The following is a 22,927-nucleotide window of genomic DNA, read 5'->3' as shown; positions in this document are numbered from 1 at the left end:
CAATGACAATGTTGACCGATTTACAAAAGCCATCTCTCAAGCAGCAAAAAGAGTTATACCAAGAGGCTGGAGGAAAAACTACAAACACTACTGGAGTAACAACCTCCAAAAGCTCCATGACCAGTTGACATCTGCACGGGAGCAACAAGAACGAAATCCCACCCCAGAAACAACAAGAGTCTACAACCAAGCAAGAGCCACATTTGATGATGCAAAAACAAATGAAACACGAAAAGCCTGGCAAGAGAAGACCAGCTCACTCAATATGGAAAATGACACCACAAAACTCTGGAAATTGACGAAGGCACTCAATGAGGACAACCAGTCAAAGTCACAAGCAAACCATTTTGGAAGAAAATGACCAGACCTACACCGGTAAGAAGGCAGCCACTTTGCTAGCAGAAAACTTCAAACATGATAGCGTACTCGACCCCACCAGAGAGAAAACAGCGAAAGTAAGAAAAACATCAAACAAGAACTCAGGGAACAAACAACTAACCCTACCATGACAGATCTCTTCTCAATTTCTGAACTCACTCGGTCAGACGGCTAAAGAACAAAAAATATCCAGGTAAAGATGGGATATCAAATGAAATGATTGGACATCTCGGTAAAATAGCCAAACAGAAGCTATTGATGATCTTCAACCAGTCTTGGAAAACTGGAGAGTTTCCACACTCCTGGAAAGAAGCCATAATAATCTCCATCCTAAAGAAGGGAAAAAACAGACACTCTAAAACCTGCTACAGACCCATTTGCCTCCTTAGCTGCCTCGGAAAGACCATGGAAAGGATGGTAAATAAGCGACTTTGGTTCCATCTTGAAACAAATGGGCTTATCAACCAGACACAATCAGGTTTCAGAAAAAATCGTAGCACAGAGGACCAAATAGCTTACCTGACCCAAGAGATCGAAAATGGATTCCAGGCAAATAAGAAAACTAGCTGTATTTGTTGACCTTACCAAGGCTTTTGACAAGGTATGGAAGGATGGCCTGCTTTTAAAGCTTCTCAAAAAAAAAAAAAAAAAAGATTTGTGGAAGAATGTATGGCTGGATAAAAAGCTACCTATTTCAGAGAACGGCCAGAGTAAAACTAGAAAGACACACACGCAATCTAGTGAAACTCGGAGAGGGAGTCCCGCAGGGAGGGGTCATCTCGCCAACAACTCTTTATCATCTTCATAGATGACATTGTAGACCACCTCTCAATATACATCTCAAAAGCCATCCATGCAGATGATCTGGCAATATGGACATCCTCTGAACAAATCAACACGGCAAACATCAGGATACAGGATGCCATGAATACTATCTCTGACTGGGCAGAAGAGTGGATGGTCACTATCAACAAAAATAAAACACAAGCCACCTGTTTTTCCCTTTCAACAAAACAAGAACTATACAACCTTTAGGTGGAAACATGCCCCAACAGGATACACCAACCAACCTTGGTGTCACACTGGATAGAAGGCTTTCATGGATACCACAAGTTAAAACAATGGAAAATAAGGCAACCAAGAAAATGGCTATCATGAAGAAGTTAGCAGGCACAAAGTGGGGGGCAAATCGTAAGATCCTCACCTAAGTCTATACAGGTGCTGTTCGACCACATTTAGAGTATGCTTCAACAGCATGGATTACAGCAGCACAAACCAACACAGCAAGATTGGCAAAAATCCAAAATGCCAGCCTCCGTTTGATAACAGGTGGGTTAAAAACAATCCCAATCTCTGCAATGAAAAAAACTACGAGATTACATATACTTGAAGAAAGGAAGAAAGAAAAACTACTCCGACAATGCGAAAAACTTAAGAGAATGCAATCTCATCCACTGCACACAAGCCTGAGAGATCCTACCAAGAACAGACTTAAGAGACAGAGCATAAATCACATCTCCAAAATACTCCAGAGACAACATGCAGAATGCTTGCCACCACTGGACCAACAGGGCGAACCACTCCAGGACTAGGAAGACTGGGAAACTGAAGATTTTACCACGATCATAGACCTGCCAGGAGTTGGTAACAAGGAGGAACACACAGAGGCAGAACTCAAAGCCCTTACCCTCGAGGTGTTGGACAGGGATTACCACAGAGATTCCTGGACCAAAGTCTATACAGATGGCTCTGCTGAAAATGCTGTCAAAAATGGAGGAGGGTGTCTTTATCAGATATGTTGATGGAAGCTTCACATCGAAGTCCATCGCAACTGGATATCTCTCCACCAACTTCAGAGCTGAGGCATGGGCACTACTTGAAGCAGCTAAAGTACTAAACTTACAAGACAAACTGTCTCCCAACACTGTTTTCCGTACAGACTGCAGATCTCTACTACAGAGCCTCCAGACACATTGTGGCGAACATATCCTGTCGAATATCAGGAGGGAACTTCAAGATATGTCAAAAAGAACAAACATAATCCTTCAATGGATACCATCCCACTGTGGCGTGCCAGGCAATGCAGTAGCAGACAGGCTCTCAAAAACAGGAAGCAAACTTCAGCAGGTATCTCAACCCACATCATACTCGGAGGTGAAAACCATCATAATGAACCGCTGGAAGATACGGATGGAAGTGGAAGTGGAAGTGGAAGTGGAAAAAGAGGACAACCTTGAGTCAATGGACAGAACACAGCAAGTAACCATCTTTAGAATGAGGACTGGCCACTGTCGCCTGCTCTCCCACCTCTATAGACTCAGACTTGCCCACACTGATGAATGTCCCTGTGGTACAGATGCCCAAACGCCTGAACACATTCTTCAGTCCTGTCCATCATATAGCATCCTGAGACAAGAAACCTGGCGTATCCGGTGGACCTAAAAGAGAAACTTTGGGGACCGACGTCGTCCCTTCGACGGACAGCGGACTTCCTGGTGAGAACAGGACTGGAAGTCTGAGCATGGCCTTGGGGACGCAGAAGAAGAAGAAGCAGCATAATTTTAAGTGTTTAATCAATTTGTCGATTTTTGAATAACGTACATTTGTTTTAATGCAATATAATATTATGTAGCTACTGTGCACCATGGATGAAAAACATTTAGGGTTCACAACAGGCTTATGACTTTCTCCAAAAGAAGAGGTCACGGGAGACCTGTGACAAAGAGGCGGGTTATTTTAGTAGCACATGTACAACGTGCTTCCCGCACTTTAGGGGCCCCCGCGGTGATGTGTACATTTATTTTACCCAGGTCATGTTTCCCCTCTCCCCGAGAGGGTTGCAAAATATATAACCTGGGAAGGAGGCCCCGCTGTTATTTGTGCTACAGGCCCACGGATCCTTCAACCACACACTGCTGTGACACGCCCCTTGATCCGCATCTGTATACAATTTATCCATACGGCTTGCGTCAAAATTCATAAATTTACAACGTTTGGTATTCTATTAACCCAGCTTTTTTTTCACTCTATAAAATACCTTCTATTTACGTTATCCATACATGCATATGGCTACATGTATATATTACGATGTATTCATAGGCTATATGCAATTAGGGTTCTGTTTATCATCAAATGCAGATGGAAAGAAATTCTGTGTTCAATTTCAGTAACAAATACTGTTCAATTTCATACATATCCATAGATGTTCCGTACATTTTTATTATCAGATGCCTTTGCAGGGGGGTGGGGCGGGAGTGGGATGGGTTTGGGGGAAACGAATCCCCCCCCCTGCTCCAAGTTAATAATTTTCTTTTTTTGTGTTTTAAGTGTATTTTCTGGGAGAGCATAACCCGACACCCTGAAAACCTCGCTCGCCACAGCCCCAGTCTAGACCTACGACCCTCTCCCACGTCCCCCTCCCACGACCCCCTCCCACGTCCCACTCCCACGACCCCTCCCACAACCCCCTCCCACGTCCCCCTCTCACGACCCCCTCCCACGTCCCCCTGCACTCGCCTGATTATGTGGCCATGAACGAAAACTGCTATGTCAACCGCACGTTCAAATAGATCCTCCTCCATGAATTTTATTTGTATTATTAGAAAGTGCACACTCTAAGGTACCGATTTCAGTGGATATGTCTACTCTTTCTGGAACACAACATACGTAGACTATATTCGTACGTGCAATATTCGTACGTGCAATTCGGATAGTGTTTTTCATCATTATTAATGGCCCGTTCACACCGAAACCGAAATATGGACGCCGCTAAGCTACTCGCTATAGATCTACGTCATTGTATTTAACCGTTCATACCAAAATCCCGCTGGAAATTCTCTGAACGGAAAACGTCCGCTGGAATCGCTCGTCGACTGATTTGGAGCGCGAATTCCGAGCAATGTTCTTGGCCATTTGAACTGCTTTGGTGTATAACCCAATACTTTACAAGTCAAAGGGCAAATACAAAAGAAATGACATTAAAGAACCAGTTTGTGGGTGAACACATTATTATTATATATTTATTTATTTTATATTATAGGCTTTAAAAAAAAGTTTTATTTTTATTTCATCCCCACGAGTCTAGATGAAATGTTATGTGTGTACACTTTTCACCTTTATAATAAATAAATAAATAAATAAATAAATAATACATCAAAAAGCAAAATGGGGCTGGTCCTTTCTTCTAGGTATCGTCCAAACTAGTGCCCTACGACTGGTATATCAAAGGCTGTGATGTGCTCCTGTCTGTGTTAAAGTACATATAAAAGATCCCTTGCTGCTAATGGAAATATTTAGCGGGTTTCCTTTGCAGACTACGAATTAAAATTACAAAATGTTTGACACCCAATAGCCTGTGATTAATAAATCAGTATGCTCTAGTGGTGTCGTTAAACATAAACTTTTTTGACTCAACGCATCTAGGTGAAGATCCCGCTATGAAGCCGAGCAGACTGTAGAGAATCAGCAATATTGTAATAAATCGTGTAATAACCGAATCAATTTTTGTTATATATATTGGATCAAGGAAGTTATAACCAATACTCACAACGCGATCAATTACAACCACACTAGAGGAGAAACCAGACGAAGAGAGAAACGATCACAATAATTGACGCTAGAGGTGCTACATCAGGCTCTTGGTGGGTCATACGGACAAACATTACAAATGTTGTTTCTCCATGGGTGAAAGAAGGAAAGAAGGAAATGTTTTATTTAACGACGCACTCGACATATTTTATTTAAGGTTATATGGCGTCAGGCATATGGTTAAGGACCACACAGATATTGAGAGAAGAAACCGGCTGTCGCCACTTCATGGGCTACTCTTTTCGATTAGCAGCAACGGATCTTTTATATGCACCATCCCACAGATAGGATAGTACATATCACGACCTTTGTTACACCAGTTGTGGAACACTGGCTGGAATGAGAAATAGCCCAATGGGTCCACCGACGGTGATGGATCCTAGACCTACCGCGCATCAAGCGAACGCTTTACCACTGGGCTACGTCCCGCCCCTCCATGGGTTAAAGAAGCTTCCCACCAAATTTAGATTGAAATGGTCCAGCAAATCTGAAGAAGTTACAGTCTAAATGCATTTTTCTCCCCGGGGTACAAATGGGGCACCCGTCATTAATGACATTAACAAATTAGATAAACAAATTTTGTATCCATTTACATATATGAGGACTATTCTTTACAGCATTTCTGCAACACTTGACTTTAAAATTGGCTTCATGTTCCCTCTTTGGGCCGCGTCCCTAAGACCCCTAAAGAGTTCAGAATGACCAAATCGTGTTCCTTCGGGTGCCAAGAAAGCTTCCCATAAAATTTGGTTGGAATTGGTGAAGTACTTTTGGAAAAGTCGAACAAAATATTCAATTAAAATGCAGTTTGCTACATAATGAAGACCTGTCGAACTCAACCTTGGAACTCCGTCATCCGATTGTATGTTGTTTGCGCAATTACTGTTAGAATGTGTTGCTTTGATCTCATGGTTTTTAAATACAGTAACTGATGGATTAAACCACTGAATTATTTCAAATAAATATTAAAGACCCTTTTCCTCGCATTCCAAAAATTAAGCCGACGTTTAACAGACATCAAGGCGCTTACTTAACAGGGTAACAGAACACGGGCTATGTCAGCATATCGCTCGGGGGGGGGGGGGGGGGGGGGGGGGGGAGACGCGGACAAAAGGCAGTACAATACATCCAACATTCAAACAAATGGCTCTTGGATATGAATCATTACAGTATATACATTTCCATCCCTAAATTAAGAAGAAGAAGAAGAAGAAGAAGAACAAAAAGAAGAAGACATTTGTATTGTTTAACGACACCACTGGAACACATCGATTAATTAATCATCGGCTATTGGATGTCAAACATTTTGATTCGTAGTCATCAGAGGAAACCCGCTACATTTTTTTCTAATGCAGCAAGGGATCTTTTAAATGCACTTTCCCATAGACAGGACAACAGTTGTTGCCAGTTGTTGTGGACTGGTTGGAACGAGAAAAAATCAATCAGCTAAATGGATCCACCGAGGTGGTTCGATCCTGCGCCGCAAGCACCTCAATCCAGCTCTCAAACGACTGAGCTAAATCTGGGCCCCCTAAATTAAGAGTAAACCTGAATTAGTGTTTAATATTTTTATCTTCAGGAATAGGTTATTCATACTTTGTCATCACTGTACTTAACTTGGAATACAGGAGCAAGTTTCACAGTGTTAAACGGAATGTTTGGTATAACTGTTAAAAATGAGGCTTCAGTTATCATAATTCGTTAAAAGTTGAATTTGATTCTCTGCAGCTTAATATCTTGCCAGAACGTGAAACCAATAATATCTTCCACAGGATAGCGATGTTTGAAAGACATAAAGTGTTGGCCATCCACCATGATGTCGTATTGCAACGCGCCGACAGCAATTGTAACGTTGAACTGCTTCCCAACTTGGAAAGGAAATGAGCCAGCGGTTTCTTCCACCTCCCATACATCTCCAATCTTAGTGTTAAATATAACCTGATTTTCGTAAAAACGAACTTCGAAATAAAACACAATTGTCTCGGGTGCAGCCATTAAAGGGAAACCGAACCTGAAGTTCGTGGTAGGCACGCCAGTTATTTCTATAAGGGAACCGACTCTAACTGGGCATAGTAGCTGTTGGTTTGACGTCGGCCGCGTCAGCCACGTGTCCTGAAAACAACCGGTACCGAGTTCCTCCCACGATCCGTTCACCAAACACGTGATTTCTTTCTGGACGGGTCCACAAAACGAGAAGCCGTCGTGACAGACGTACCTCGCTGTTGATCCCGGAATCTGCGTCTCGTACTCAACAGTAGCATTGGCAACAGATGCTGGGACGTCACACGACGTCACCGTCGTCGTACACGTCGTGTCTGCTGCATCCACCATTTGAAATGCCGAGCCTCTATAGGTTTTCTTAAGAAGTAACTCCGAGGGTAATCTTTTGTATGTTACCAAGCTGTTACTGGGCACGACGCTTTTTGAAATATTACAGTCGATAGAGTCATGGACGAAACATTGTTTTGTGTTTTGATTCTGTGTTATCCACCCGCATCGTGGTGATTCCAAGCAGCGGAACACACACTTTAACAAAATGTCTTCTTTTGAATCAGTGATGATATTCTGGTTAGCTAGCAGAAAGCACAGACAGATCACACACACAGCGAGAAAACGTAGGTGTTGCCTACCTCGATCCATGTTAAGAAATGTCATAAACATTACATATACTTCTTGGCCCGTTCTTATAAACCTTTTAGAGTCCAGAATCAATCCCTAATGACGCCACACGCATACAATTTGTATGGCGTTGTCATGACATCAGCGTCTCAGACTCTATTAGACTCTATATCATGTTTTATAAGCACCAGTCCAGAGCTCTTGCTGATAGGATTCCCTCGAGTTAATTGCATATATATTGATCATTATTCTTGTAAGTTAATAATTATGCTGTCATGTCTGTTTGTAAGTCAATAAAAATGAAGATTTCTAAAACAGTATAGATTGAATCATTGATTGGGAAATTAATCTTATGTAAAAGGTTGCTTCGAAAAGGCATTCTATTTATGTTTTTTTTTAATCAAAACACCAACTATTGATAGGGTCCAAAAAGTCTATGTGGATAATTTGAACGGGAATGTCAAATGCAAAGAACAAATGTTTATGCTACTTGATCACGTCATTAATGATCGTATTCGATCAATAATGTATGTTATACAGCAACAACTTGTTAACATGACAATGATATAAAATAAACCCATTAATGAAAAAAATTAAACAGTTTAATACATTTATCGTTAAAAATAATAAAACATACAAACAATATAAATTCCAAATTTCAATTGACTAGGCCGACTTACGAACACTGCATGTGCCATTTTGTTTCGCACTCCCTACCTAGAAGAATTGTGCGTCCATTCCTATAATATATTACATTCAATGTCTAAACTGTAAGTCAGTCAATTTGTAAACTGACTTTAATATTCAAACACTTTGTAGTGACAAATTCACTCAGGCCATTTGAAGGTATTCAGTCACAGACTATTGACCTAATTAATGGCCCAACCATAGGCGTACGGGCTCCCATTTTTGTAAGGGGTGGGGAAGGGGGCAGACTGGTTTTAGCCCGAATTAAACAAAAATGCCCGAATCTGGATAAAAATGTTTTCATGTGGGATGGTGCATATAAAGGATCCCTTGCTGCTAATCGAAAAAGAGTAGCCCATGACGTGGCGACAGCGGGTTTCCTCTCTCAATATCTGTGTGGGCCTTAACCATCTTTTAGATCTTTTGAATTGCTACCAGTGTTAAGTGCGTCGTTAAATAAAACATTAATTTTCTTTCCTTCCTTCCTGTGTTGTTTTCCATCCCGCGGTTGAGAATTGTAGGCCTCAGAGAAACATATCTGTTTTCCAATTCTTTGTCATCCCCGGTCAGATCGATACTAAAGAAAGATCTAGACTATCTTTAGAAAAAAGGGGGGAGGGGGATACGTAGCCCAGTGAAGCGCTCGCTTGATGCGCGGTCGGTCCGAGGATCGATTCCCGTCGGTGCGCCTATTGGGTTATTTCTCATTCCAGCCAGTGCACCACCTCTGGTATATCAAAGGCCGTGGTATGTGCTTTTGTGTTGGTAGGATGGTGCATATAAACGATCCCTTGCTACGAATGAAAAAATGTAGCGGGTTTCCTCTCTTCGGGTATTGGATGTCAAACATGTGATAATTATGACTCGTAACCTAAACTCCTATGTTCAAGTGAGTCAGGTTGGGAAAAAACCCATATGACGGTGGGTTTAAACTGATTTGGACAACACTACCGGAAGCTGCAAAGATCTGAAATGGACCTATCCGGTGTGGATGCACAAAAGAATGCACTTTTCATTGCAGGTGTAAGAAATCTGCACTTCTATGCATGTTAATTTGTTCTTGTGATGAGGAATGAAACATAGACTAGAAAGGTTAAGTAACAATAACTGTGCTGTTTTAGTCAAATGCTCATGATGTTTTGTTGATGGTTCATTCCTTCACGTATTGTGTGTAGACCTGTTAACTGATGATATGATTGTTAATAGCTTTTGGATGGTAGCCATCTTGGATTTCAAGATGGCAGGCACATATTCAATGTCACTATATAATTCTTAGACCCTTAAACTATCGGTCGAGGCGTTAAAACTATTGATATCTTTACTACTAAATGAGACATTGAGCAAAATAGCTTGTGGATGGCGGCCATCTTGGATTTTAAGATGGGAGCCACAATTTTCAAATATTTTCTGTCAGCATTGAATTCCTCGACCCCAAAAATGTAGATATAGGCGTTTGAACTGTCTCGATATCTGTACTAGTTAAGGTCTCACTACACAGATCACTTCCGGGTGAGAATTCATTGATCACGGTCCACTATAGTTCCTAATTGTGACACATGTTATGGTTCACATATTCACTTCTAGGAAATGGTGAAGAAGTAAAACAATATGTATGTTTAATGGTAAGCCTTCTGGCTGTATTTTGTCCATGTTATTTTGTAATATTTGTGCACTGACGTTTTGTGACATGGGTGTATAGCGCAAGAGACAACCAGAGTGAATCGGTTAATGAACCACCTGTTCGGACCGGTACTACAGCCAGATGCGGTCATATAGCAAAAAACTGAGACGGAAATGTTCTCAATTTTGGAGTGAAAATAAATGCTTATATAATGTATGTTCGCAATGGTGTATGTTGTTAGTGCCAACGAGAACCCGTTCTATTGGCAATCTTCGTTTGAAGTTGGGCAATTTAACATGGGTTTCAATGGCAGATGACATCTGTGTAGTGAGACCATAATGTAAAACATAAAATTACTGTTTATCCCTAAAAATATACGTTTAGCAAGCCAAAATGAAAATGTACTAGTGTAGCATCCTTATAAAAGGTAATTTCATCGATGTGGATTTGAGCCAAGCTATTTGGGTAAATATTGCAAACATGTCAATTTTATTTATTTTTGTTATTTTTATTTTTATTTTATTTAATTTTTTTAGGTGTGTGTGTGTGTGTGTGTGTGTGTGAAAATGTATATTCTAGTGTTCTTACATGTAATATATAAATTGATCTGAGTGTCTAACACTGAGTTTCTCATTGTAAAAGGTCAAAATTGAATGTCATAAGGTCAATATCCAAATTCACCCTAATTTCTGTGATTTTGTGCATAATGATTTTTTTCGAATATAGTCATAGTGACAAACAGTTTTGATGGTATTGTGAATATATAACATAGTATTCTACTATAAAAGTAGAATTTGTATCTGCCATTAATAATGTGTGGATCTTCATGCTGAAATATACAGACAAAAACAGGATTTCAACACTTCACTATGAAACAATTGTTGGCCATAGCAACAGTTGATGAAAACTAATATTTTTAATGAACTAACTAGATAATTAGCTTCTTTGTATGTTCTCTCTATCAGAACTACCAACAAGTTCATACATTACCATATAGTGGCTGTTTGTTTGATGGCCATCTGTTGTGTGGATGACCAAGGAGTAACAATGTGATATGAAGTTTTATTGGATGGTATGGTGCATCTATCTTTTGGTGTATTGTTTAGAGTTCATAAGTTACATTGGTCTAGTATAGCTTTTCATGGTGTAAATGACCCAAATGATCAAAATGACTTCAAACTAAGTTTGATGATGATGATGATGATGATAACTAGTTTAACGTGCCCATATACCACTAGGGTTTCGAACACGCCCATCCCGAGTCCGACCTCCGATAAGATCGGTGGCCTGACTCGGGATGGAATGACTAAGTTTGACAAAATCTGTTACTAGACTTTAAGGTCTGACTACACAGATCACTTTCGGGTTAGAGTTCATTGATCATGGTCCACTATAGTTCCTAATTGTGACACATGTTATGGTTCACATATTCACTTCTAGGGGAATGGTGAAGAATTAAAACAATATGTATGTTTAATGGTAAACCTTCTGGCTGTATTTTGTCCATGTTATTTTGTAATAGTGTGCATCGACCTTTTGGGACGTGAGTGTATAGGGCAAGAGACAGCCGGAGTGAGTACCTTTTCGGACCGGTACTACAGCCAGATGCGGTCATATAGCAAAAAACTGAGACGGAAATGTTCTCAATTTTGGAGTGAAAATAAATGCTTATATAATGTATGTTCGCAATGGTGTATGTTGTTAGTGCCAACGAGAACCCGTTTGATTGGCAATCTTCGTTTGAAGTTGGGCAATTTAACATGGGTTTCAATGGCAGATGACATCTGTGTAGTGAGACCTAAGGATATATTAAACAAAACAGTTCCACAATGGTGGCCATCTTGAATTTCAAGATGGCAGCCATATGGGGGTGCAATTTCCGGTGGCCCCTGGACTAAAATTCCTTGTTTTGGGTTACTCTAAGCATATGCCAACTTCCATGCTTTTACGGGAAAGTGCACAATTGATCAGCTAAGCTGTCCCACTATCAGAGGAAACCCGCTACATTTTTCCTAATGCATCAAGGGATCTTTTATATGCACTTTCCCACATACAGGAAAGCACATACCACGACCTTTGTCCAGTTGTGGTGCACTGGTTGGAACGAGAAAACATTATACCAGAGTGACGAAATTAAATAATTACGTTCGTTTGCCACTGGCGCTAACGCTGTGCCTATAGTAGTACCAGGCACGGCTAAGCAGGGGGTGGGGGTGGGGGGTGGGGGGTCTAGCCCCCCCCCCCAATAATTCTGAATCAAAAATATTATTAGTAGTAAATCTTAAGGCAGAGATGAATTTTACTTGTACAATTGCATCCCCTAAAAAAATCCTTTGTGCCCTCAATCTCAGTCAGCCCCCACTCTCGACCACAATGTCTACTTGCTTCTGCTGTGCCTGAACTTATGTCATGACATTTCATTTGTAGCTAGTTTCATTCTTATATCCAATTAAGGTTCAGCCACGCTGTTGTAGGCAGTGGGCACACACACCTCAGCTATGTGGACTGTCTGCCAATGACAGTGTTTTAGTGGGTGGTTATGTTGGGATAGAATCGGTGTACCCACTGAGTCGTTAAACTTGCTCTGGGTGGGAGCCGGTACGGGGATGCAAACACAGTACCTACCATCCTTAAGTCCGACGGTTTAACCACGACACCACTGAGGCTGGTGGTCATGACAGATAGGAGGTTATTTTAAGGAATCGAGTGACATTAAATGCAAAGTTATCGGCCAAAAGTAGTTCAAACATATATACTGTTAGTTGAGACATAATGTACAATCCTGAACCATTTTTTCGGTGATGACCACAACAACAACACACCCCCCCCCCAAACCCCCCAAAAAACAACAACACAACAACAACAGTAGAATAAGGGCCTGTATAGTGCCATGACCTACTTTCCGTGACCTGGACCTACTTTTCTGTGACCTTGATGACGTCACGGCCTTGTCACGTGACCCGGCCCCGTCCTACTGACCCGGCACCATCCTACTGACCCGGCAACGTCCTACTGACCCGGCTCTGACCTACTGACCCGGCTCCGAACTACTAACCGGACACTCACCTACTTAGGCCAGACCCAAGAGTATAAAAAAGTTATTTTTCTGGAATTTTTCATTTGCTCGCTGATAAGTCTACAGATTAGACCTACGTTCGTTTGATATGGCCTGCTCGACAAGTGTTGAAACGAAATGTCGTCTAGAACTTGGAACTAACGTCTATGTGGTGGCCAAGCTATGGAAAGGAGACACTGCTATTCACATAAGTACATTTGACAGTGACAAGGGGAAAATGTTCCCCACCAAGCGAGGTATTGCCCTTAGTCTAAAAGCAGTGGATCGAACTGTGTACCCGTAAAAGCCAAATTCACGAAACGATAACAGCATTAAACCAAGGGAAAGACAACAAATTATTACGTCATCTTGGAGCCAATGTTTATGTGAGTGTGGACAAAAATATCCCTGGTGTGGACGTACGATAGTGGTGGTGGTGTGAAGAAACTAAATCCGTGAAGCCATCGAGGAAAGGAATATTCCTTTCTCTACCACAATGGGAGAAACAGAAAGGCTGTTTCACAGTCATGTGTGACTTTGTACCAGAGCTGAACTCCATTGTGCCCTGTGCCATGGAAGACGACCATCAAAACCAGATGGGATTTTTTCAGTGTAACTTCTGCAACCCGAACGAGTGATAACAAACATTGTTGACTATAAAAAGTGGTTTGTGGTATAAACGTCATTTGTTTTACGACTGTCCTGGAGAGCAGACGTATTTTATAATTCTAAAAATTTTGTGTCTTGTTGTACTCTATCTGGAACTAAGAAAATGGCATCAGGATATTCGAGCAGTGTTAGTAGCAGCAGCAGTAGCGACGAGGACGAAGTCTTGGTCTGCAAATGTTCAGAAAGACATACAATCAAATGTAAAAGAGTGACTACCAAAAAAGATGAGAAGAAGAGTACTGAATATATGGATCAAACGGATGCTACACGCGGAATTGGGGATAAAATTGAAGATGGTGAACTCGTGGATGAACCCACAGATCAGACGGATGCTGGTTGAGAAAAAGATCCTGACTATTCTGTTTCCTACGATGCTGACGACGAAGACGAATGGTCAGATGCAGCTCGTGAGTACGCCACAGCTGTTGCCTATGAGGATGACTGGTTTTCGAGACGCTACTTGTTCTGTCATCATCCCGAAATGAGCCATTTCTATGCCCGGATGCTGACGTATGCTCGATGGCCCATACAATTAAGTCAAAAACCAAAGGAACTCGCCAAGACCTGTTTCTACTAAAATGGAAAATGTGCTTCTGCTGAGGTCTATGTGCCTACCGATGGTAGAAGATGGACGATCCAGTGATGGAACATTACAGACTGTCCCCGAGATGTCTTCATATGAACAATGTGTTCAGACATTAGATGTTTTAAACACGTGTGAGACACCTGTATGTTTTTGTCATAACTGTATGTTTTGTCATATATTTTATGTACTACATTTTTGAAAATGTTGTTTAGTAATAAATTTTGTGTTGTATCTTTTGAATCTGTTATTTATAAATAGCATGACTTTGTGACCTGTTGGGAATCATGTCTCGTTGGGAACCTGTACATCGAGTCTGTTTACTATGATGTAAAACATCCGGGTAGTTATGCAGGTCCTGGTAAACTGTATCAAGCTGTCAAAGCAGAGGGTAAATTTAAAATCCCTCTAGCACGTATTAAATCATGGTTGAAAGGTCAAGAGACCTATACCATGACACATCAAGTGAGACGAAAGTTTTCACGTAATACCTATGTTGTGGAATGGTTAGAGTCACTGGCAATCCTATCTGATGGATATGGTCAGTTTGGCTAAATACAACGATGGGGTGAGATAGCTCATGGTGATTATTGACCTGTTCTCAAGGTATTTGTGGGTGTTACCACTCAAGACGAAATCGGGGAAAGACATAGTAGATGCTTTGACAGAATTCTGGAAATCAGAGTCCAGAAAACCCAAACTGTTCCAGGCTGATTCAGGGTCGGAATACAAAAACATAAGGTCAAACCATTGTTGAATCACATGTTATAACGCAGCTGTTTACTCTCAATGAAACCAAAGCAAGTTATGCTGAACGAGTCATTAAAACCATCAAAATGCATCTGTATCGTCACATGTTAAAAAACTTTACTTACAAGTACATGAGTGTCCTAGAGAAGGTCGTCTATAGCTATAACCACACCAAACATCGAATGTTAGGTCAAACAGCAGCCAGTGTCAACCAAACGAACGAAGAAGAGGTCCGGCTGTCTCAGTACCTGATCAAACCTAAAAAGGCAATCCAGAAGAATAAGTTTACCTTTGACATAGGTGACAAAGTAAAAGTCAGTCATCTTAGGGACACCTTTGAACCGGAATACCAAGAGAAATGGTCTGGTGAAATATTTACCATCGAGAAAAGGTACTGGTCTCAAGGTAACGACTTGTACAATTTAAAGGACTGGGGTGGTGATGCCATCAAAGGGACATTCTATACTGCCAAACTTCAAAAGGTGACTGAGAATCCTGATCAACTGTACCGCATTCAAGACATTGTGAAAAGGAGAACTCTGAACAGACAGAAAGAAGTGGTGGTGAAATGGCTTCACTGGCCTAAGAAGTACAATTCGTGGATTCTAGAAGCAGATGTTGTTCAATATTAGACAGTATAAACGACCTCTGCACACTTTGACTTTTCATTAGCATGGAAGCCATCGTGGAGGCGCAACCTGTTAAGAAGTCATTCGGGTGATACCTGGACATTTTTTGGTAAACGTGTGGCCAAATCGGAAACCGTTTTTTTCTCTCAGATTATCATCATATACGTAGTGGTGATTACATGTATCATCAACTTATCTCTCGATCGAGGTAACACTAACTTGTGGACAGCACTATCCAGTAGTAGCTTGGGTTATTTGTTACTAAACCCTAAGATCAAAACCAATAAACACCATGGATAAGTACATTACCATTCGAAGTACAGACAGCACGTCTTACTTTCCTGACAACACACACCGGTCTTTTAGAGTCAATCTGTATGACAGACTACATCTCGGTAAAAAGTGGGTGGTAGCAGTCACCGAAATCACCATTCAGAACTGGGATGTCTCGAAAAAAAATCAGACAGTCGTGACATTTACATCTGTTCCAACATCTGCCACAGTTCTCATGTTAGTGAAAGAAAAGAGCCCTTGTTGAGACAAACTTCAACCTCGCTTTCCAGTTCAACATGGTGGGAAAAGTCAGATCATGTACAGCGTGGACCGATATCTAGAACTGTATGATCCTACGTGGAAGAAAGAGAAAAAAGAGGGCAAGTCTGCAGAACCGGATGTGGTCATGGTCTCACCCATGCAACAGGTGGTAGAACAAGCCAAAGCAGAGCAGAAACGTCTCCACAAAAGTATAAAAGGGAAAGCAACACAGCGTTCAGTCAGTTCACCAAGAAAGCGCAAAGGAAGTAAACCATCATGGCTTCATACATGAATAAAGTTGAAGAGAGACCCATGTCGAAGAATTCTCTATCTTTGAACTTCCACGTACATTAACTTCTGTGGAAAAAAATCTATTATGAGGACACAAGACCCATGTCCCAGATCACAATGGTAAACAGTCCTGTTGAGTTCAACGTATATGGACAAGGCATCGATTACATCGATCTGAAACGTACCAAACTACACGTGAGATCCAAAATCACCAAAGCCAATGGCTGTGCTTTGGTCAAAGACGAAAAGGTGGGACCCGTCAGTATGTGGCTTCAAAGCCTGTGGTCGCAAGTGGATATGACACTCAATGGAAAACTCATCACCACCTCGACCAATCTGTATCCATACAAGACCTACCTGAAAGTGTTTCTGAATGGCGCGTCCACAGTCAAGGAATCGTCCCTGCAATCTCAACTGTACTACAAAGACACGTCTGAAGCTATAGACAGTGCAGATCCTGTAGGTGGCGTCAATACGGGACTTGCTATCAGAGGTGTTTTATGTGAATTGAGTCACACCGTGGATATGGAAGGACCGCTATATGAAGACTTTTTCGACATCAAACGTTATCTCATCAATGGCGTCAATCTACAGATCAAACTGTTCTGGACCAGACCTTCCTTCAGTCTGATGGCAGGAGAAGATAATCCCGATTACAGAGTCAAGATCGAAGACGTGTACCTTCGAGTCTGCAAAGTGCAACACTACACGGCAATCATCACGGCCCATTCCAAGATGCTGCAGGACACAGAAGCTAAATATCCATTCACGAAAAGTAACATCAAAGTGGCCACCATTCCCAAAGGACAACTGAGTTTTACTTGGGATCGCTTGTTTCAAAACAAATGTCCCAACAAAATCGTGGTGTCACTGGTCTCTGCAGAAGCAGTGAATGGCAGTTACACCACAAATCCATTTAATTTTGCCATGTACGATCTTGACTCGATCGTCTTGTACGTGAATAGTGAATCGTTACTGGTTCAACCTCTGCACGTGGGCAAAAAACAGTACATCTTGGCCTACAACAACCTGTTCGAAGGAAGAGAATCCATAGGGCTGGACGTGTCTAGAAACGATTTCGGAAGTGGTTATGCTCTATATCAGTTCACCTTGGAACCTTACCCTTTGAAGGAAGAATACCTGGATCTTATAAAAAAAGGCCTCTCGATGTAAGCCTATGTGCGTCCAATTTATATATGTGTAGTTGTCTCTAGAGAGACCAGAGATTGTAATTAGAAGACTGTACTTACAGTTTAAAAGGCCTTACCAGAAATGGTCAATTGTTTGATCTACTCGGAAAACAATCTTCTGCTTCAAATCGACGGAGCCAGAAACGTCATGTACGTGGAACCATGAACACTTTATAGTTGGAATGTGCTCTGAACGCCGATCCAGTCACAAGGCACACCGATGAACTTCCACAGCATCGACTGACCCGTTTGAGAGTTTTGGCAAGCATCGAGCATATTACCGGTTTCGAGCCTTTCTGCAGAGAAACAGTGTACACACTGTGTACAACGACAGGGTGCTTCAAGACGCCGACAGCAACTCGTGCGGACTTTTTGCCTTGTTTTATGTGATGATGAAATCAAACTATTGTGTATGTTTGTCTTAACTTATTTTAATCATTGTACATTGTAGTTTCTGCCTTTAAGGCCTCTCGACGTCAGCCTATGTGTGTCCATTTTATATATGTGTAGTTGTCTCTAGAAAGACCACACTAGCCCACACAATCCAGCTCGAATCGATAGATGGTTGGGAGGTATGGCACTGCGTTCTGTTTTTACTACAACACAACATCAACATAATATAACAACAAATACATTTTTCAAATCATTTATTTCCTCCCGTTTCAAACAAATGGAGATAAGGGTTAAGGAGCAGACCTCTATTCCACTTTACAATGATTTCCATATAAATTGTTTTTTGTTCTTTCGTTGTGGTATTCCTGGTGGCCGCTTCTGTCTCTGTATGGTTGGTTCCATGTTTATTGAATTCCCTGGATTCAGCATTTTTTCTGTCTTCTTCTTTGGGTCCATTGTCTTCATTTGCACATCAGCCACGAGTTTGGACAAAATGGGAGGTGTTTCTCCTTTTCCATCTTGAATTTGTTTGGGTTGTGTGGCATCCATCACTTGTCCTTTTAATAGTCGTATATATTTTTCTTCAGGCACCAGACTTTTTTTTTGTCACGTGTTGCATTATACTGTTTTTAACAAGGGTGCTATACTCTGTGACACTTTTGTTGACAGAAACCGTCTTGTAACCCAGCACACGTAATACTTTTTTGTGTTTTTTTTTCAACTTTTCAAATGCCTGTTTGGAGAGTGGAACGTCACCATACAATATATTGGCAATAATGAAGGTCAGTGTTTTCAACTGATCCGTGGTAATGTGTTTCAAGAGTAGATTTGTCTGCTTTGTTGATTTTCCATACAACAGGAAACGAAGAAAAGACAAGTTCTCCTTGATGACTTGAGACATTTTGACGTTGCTTTGAAAATGGGCTGCTATTTATACTCTCGGGACGTAGACGATGGAGTCTTCATTGGGAAATATCCGAGTTCTTAGTCTTAAATTGTCATCGACGTGAGGTGACATATCCACCACCAAATAGTTAAAAGTTTCTTCATAGCATCCCTATAAGCTTCCACCAAAACACCTGCACGTCCTAGAAACGTTTTTAAACAGAACGAGATACCACGTGTTGAGATCAATGGTTCTTGCAGACTTTCCTTGTCCGTAAAGGTTTTGCGTAATGAATATGACGCTCAAAAGTCTTCTTTGGTGACATCCTTGTATAAACAGCAGCTCTTTGTCTTTGTGTTCCAGTACTTGGTGCATGAGATCGTCCAAAATGATGAGTCAGTGTTGTCCATCAGCAAATTCTTCTATGTCCACCTGTGTAGGTAACCCCAAATAAAATGTAAGGTTAGCTACAGTCTTTTCCATCTCGTCGTAAACTGGCTGGTACACGCCATAACAATACATGATTTTCTTTGGAGGGTCTTTGACGTACATACCATTCAGGTTTTTCAGAAATCTGTATACCCACTGAGTCTTTCCAGCACCAGTTGAGCCTGACACTCACATACTCGAGCAAGGCTCAAATGGCGCCAAACTCTGTGTTTCCCACCAAGGACGTGTGGGATCCACCACTGCTTCTGGACTCCACGAATAATAGCACTTTTAGGTAACATGGGTTTTATCGCTTCAAATGTTTAATTTTTCAACCACGATACTCTGTTTTTCAAATTGTGTACTTAAGAAAGATGGTTAGGAAGTCTAAAAAAATTCTTGGCTAGACATTCTGGAACCAGACAATCTTTTCTAACACGACCCATAGCGACAAATGTATCTGTCAAACTAAACTACTTTGCAAATCACAACTATTTTATAGTGTGGCCCTGAGTGGCCGTGTGCGATACTGGGTGTGGCCCTGAGTAGCTCTGAATGTGGCCCTGAGTGGCCCTAATGTGGCCCTAAGTGTGGTTCTGTGTGTCCCTGATTGTCCCTGAATGTGGCCCCGAGTGGCCCTAATGTGGCCCTGTACGGCCTTGAGTGGCCCTGAGTGGGCGTGAATGCGGCCCTGTGTGGCCCTGAATGTAGCCCTGAGTGGCCCTGGTGTGGCCCTGTGGCCCTGGTGTGGCCCTGAGTGGCCCTTGTGTGGCCCTGAGTTGCCCTGATTGTGGCCCTGAGTGGCCTTGGTGTGGCCCTGAGTGGCCCTGAGTGTGGCCCTGAGTGGTCCTGGTGTGGCCCTGAGTGTGGCCCTCCAACATACAAATGTGTCCCTCTGTATGTCCCTCTGTGTCCCTCTAACATACAAAAGTGGCCCTCCAACATACAAATGTGTCCCTCAGAGTCCCTGCATGTGTCCTACGATGTTTCTCTCCTGTTTGCCAGTGACATATGGCAAATGACCCCGAAAACCAAACCTTTCAGATCATAGATGATATTGTTAACGCAACTTAAATTTGAAGAAAATGTTTGTTTTGTTTAACGACACCACTAGAGACACTAATTTTTATTAATCATCGGCTACTGGATGTCAAACATTTGGTAATTTTGACATATAGTCTTAGAGAGGAAACCCGCTACATTTTTCCATTAGTAGCAAGGGATCTTTTATATGCACCATCCCACAGACAGGATAGCACATATCACGGTCTTTGATATACCAGTCATGATGTACTGGCTAGAACGAGAAATAGCTCAATGGGTCCACCGATGGGGTTCGATCCTAGACCGACCGCGCATCAGGCGGACGCTTTAACATTGGGCAACGTCCCGCCCCCAAATGTGACGAAATAATGGTATGTTTAGGTCTGGAAAACATAGCCCGGGTACTCTGCCGTAAAAGAAAGGAAGGAAATGTTTTATTTAACGACGCACTCAACACATTTTAATTACGGTTATATGGCGTCGGACATACGGTTAAGGACCACACACATATATAGAGAGGAAACCCGCTGTCGCCACTTCATGGGCTACTCTTTTCGATTAGCAGCAAGGGATCTTTTATATGCACCATCCCACAGACAGGATAACACATACCACGGCCTTTGATATACCAGTCGTGGTGCACTGGCGGGAGCGAGAAATAGCCCAATGGGCCCATTGACAGGGATCGATCCCAAACCGACCGCGCATCAAGCGAACGCTTTACCACTGGGCTACGTCCCGCACCATGCCGTAAAAGAACTAAATGGATATTTGGACAGTTATAATTGCTCTTATTGTAATTGTCCGAAAATCTGTCTTGCTCTCGAACGGCAAAATAATCCGGGTCAGGTGAGTGTGCAGAGGAGTGTTTTGGGGGTCTAGACCCCCCCCCCCCCCCCCCCCCACATACACACACAAACACCCATACCCCCACTCCAAGAAATGTTGGGTTTTTTATTTTGTTTTTTAAATGTATTTTCCGGCTCAGATTTTTGTAGCGGTCCAGGCTGACCTTTGTCCGAATTAAATAAAAATGCTCGAATCTGGATAACAACATTTATTCATATTTAACAGCATTACAACCAAACAGGGGGCGGGATTTAGCTCAGTCGGTTGAGTGCTCGCCTGAGGTGCTTGCGTCACAGGATCGAACCACCTCCGTTGATCCATTCAACTGATTGTATTTTTTTTCTCGTTCCAACCAGTGCATCACAACTGGTCAAAGGCCGCGGTATGTGCTTTCCTGTTTATGAGAAAGTGCATATAAAAGATTCCTTGCTACTAATGGAAAAATGTAACGGTTTCATCTGATGACCACGATTCAAAATTACCAAATGTTTCACATCCAATGGCCGATGATTAATTAATCAATGTGCTCTAGTGGTGTCAAACAAAACAACATTATACTACCAAACAGCTATATAGGATTGTGCTCTAGTGGTGTCAAACAAAACAACATTATACTACCAAACAGCTATATAGGATTGTGCTCTAGTGGTGTCAAACAAAACAACATTATACTACCAAACAGCTATATAGGATTGTGCTCTAGTGGTGTCAAACAAAACAACATTATACTACCAAACAGCTATATAGGATTGCAAACGAATCACTACACATTTTCACAACTAATTTTGCATGGGCGTACATAGGGGGGGGGGGGGGGAGGTTCGATGGGTTCGACCGAACCACCCCCCCCCCCCCCCCCCCGAAATCGCCTTTTTAAATAATTTAATATATCTGACATTGATATCTGACATTATTATATTTACTCAACATAGAAATATATGCCCAATATCTCTGCAGTCTATTTTGGAACCCCCCTTTTCAAAACTCAACATAGAAATATATGCCCAATATCTCTGCAATCTATTTTGGAACCCCCTTTTCAAAATCCTATGTACGCCCATGTTTTGAGGGTAGAATGACGGAAATACATGGTAAAAAGGTCTCAGGTTAGCACATTCTGCCCCAATACCTGTACCATTTCCCCCCTAATTTGAGGTTTTGCTCCAGCACTAGGTGGGGGGAGGGGGAGTTACCCCCTGTCTCGTACACTTATGGGTCCAACAGAGTATCACCTGAAAATATATACATTTGATTTACCCCTAAAAAGTACGTTATTTAACCATCTATATAACCATCATATCCCACTTATTATTGATATTTTGTAAAGAAAACAGTTTTTGTAAAAAGAGATGATGTTTTATGAAATTAAATAAAATTCTATAAAAAAAAAAAATTGTATGATTTAAAGAGACTGGTGTACTTCCATGTTGGTCCTAAAATAGACGGCAATCACAGAACTGTCATTTTGACTTCGTGTTTAATAAAATAGCACATATCTTGGTGTAATTTGTTAGACTCGTTCATCACGTTTGACAGGCAGGTAATTGTATGACATTAGTATCAGTACGTACAGATATGTGGGAATAATGCCCCCCCCCCCCCCCCCATCATCCACCCTGACCCCATCCCCACCCACACCTACAATGGAAAATAATGTTATTTGTACTGTTTATGTTTTTAAGAACATCGTTGATCACTCCAATGAAGCTGTTTTTAAAACGAAAGTGCTGAAA

General features: G+C 41.6%; 3 protein-coding genes across 3 annotated transcripts; all 3 read left to right on the top strand.

The window, feature by feature from the left end:
• Window positions 1-2,121: 2,121 nt before the first annotated feature.
• Window positions 2,122-2,820, top strand: LOC121388124. Its single transcript, XM_041519352.1, has one exon. The coding sequence runs from the start codon at window positions 2,122-2,124 to the stop codon at window positions 2,818-2,820; it is 699 nt and encodes a 232-aa protein (XP_041375286.1).
• Window positions 2,821-13,909: 11,089 nt separating this feature from the next.
• On the top strand, window positions 13,910-15,581 carry LOC121388115. Its single transcript, XM_041519341.1, has 2 exons — window positions 13,910-14,023; window positions 14,976-15,581. Exons 1-2 carry the CDS (start codon window positions 13,910-13,912, stop codon window positions 15,579-15,581), a joined length of 720 nt encoding a protein of 239 aa, XP_041375275.1.
• Window positions 15,582-16,520: 939 nt separating this feature from the next.
• On the top strand, window positions 16,521-17,576 carry LOC121388108 (uncharacterized protein F54H12.2-like). Its single transcript, XM_041519330.1, has one exon. The coding sequence runs from the start codon at window positions 16,521-16,523 to the stop codon at window positions 17,574-17,576; it is 1,056 nt and encodes a 351-aa protein (XP_041375264.1).
• The last annotated feature ends 5,351 nt before the right edge of the window (window positions 17,577-22,927 follow it).

Source organism: Gigantopelta aegis, chromosome 2, assembly GCF_016097555.1.
Source record: "Gigantopelta aegis isolate Gae_Host chromosome 2, Gae_host_genome, whole genome shotgun sequence".
NCBI classification, from domain to species: domain Eukaryota; kingdom Metazoa; phylum Mollusca; class Gastropoda; order Neomphalida; family Peltospiridae; genus Gigantopelta; species Gigantopelta aegis.
Note: the sequence above shows the minus strand (reverse complement) of the source record. Positions and strands in the feature narration are given on the sequence as shown.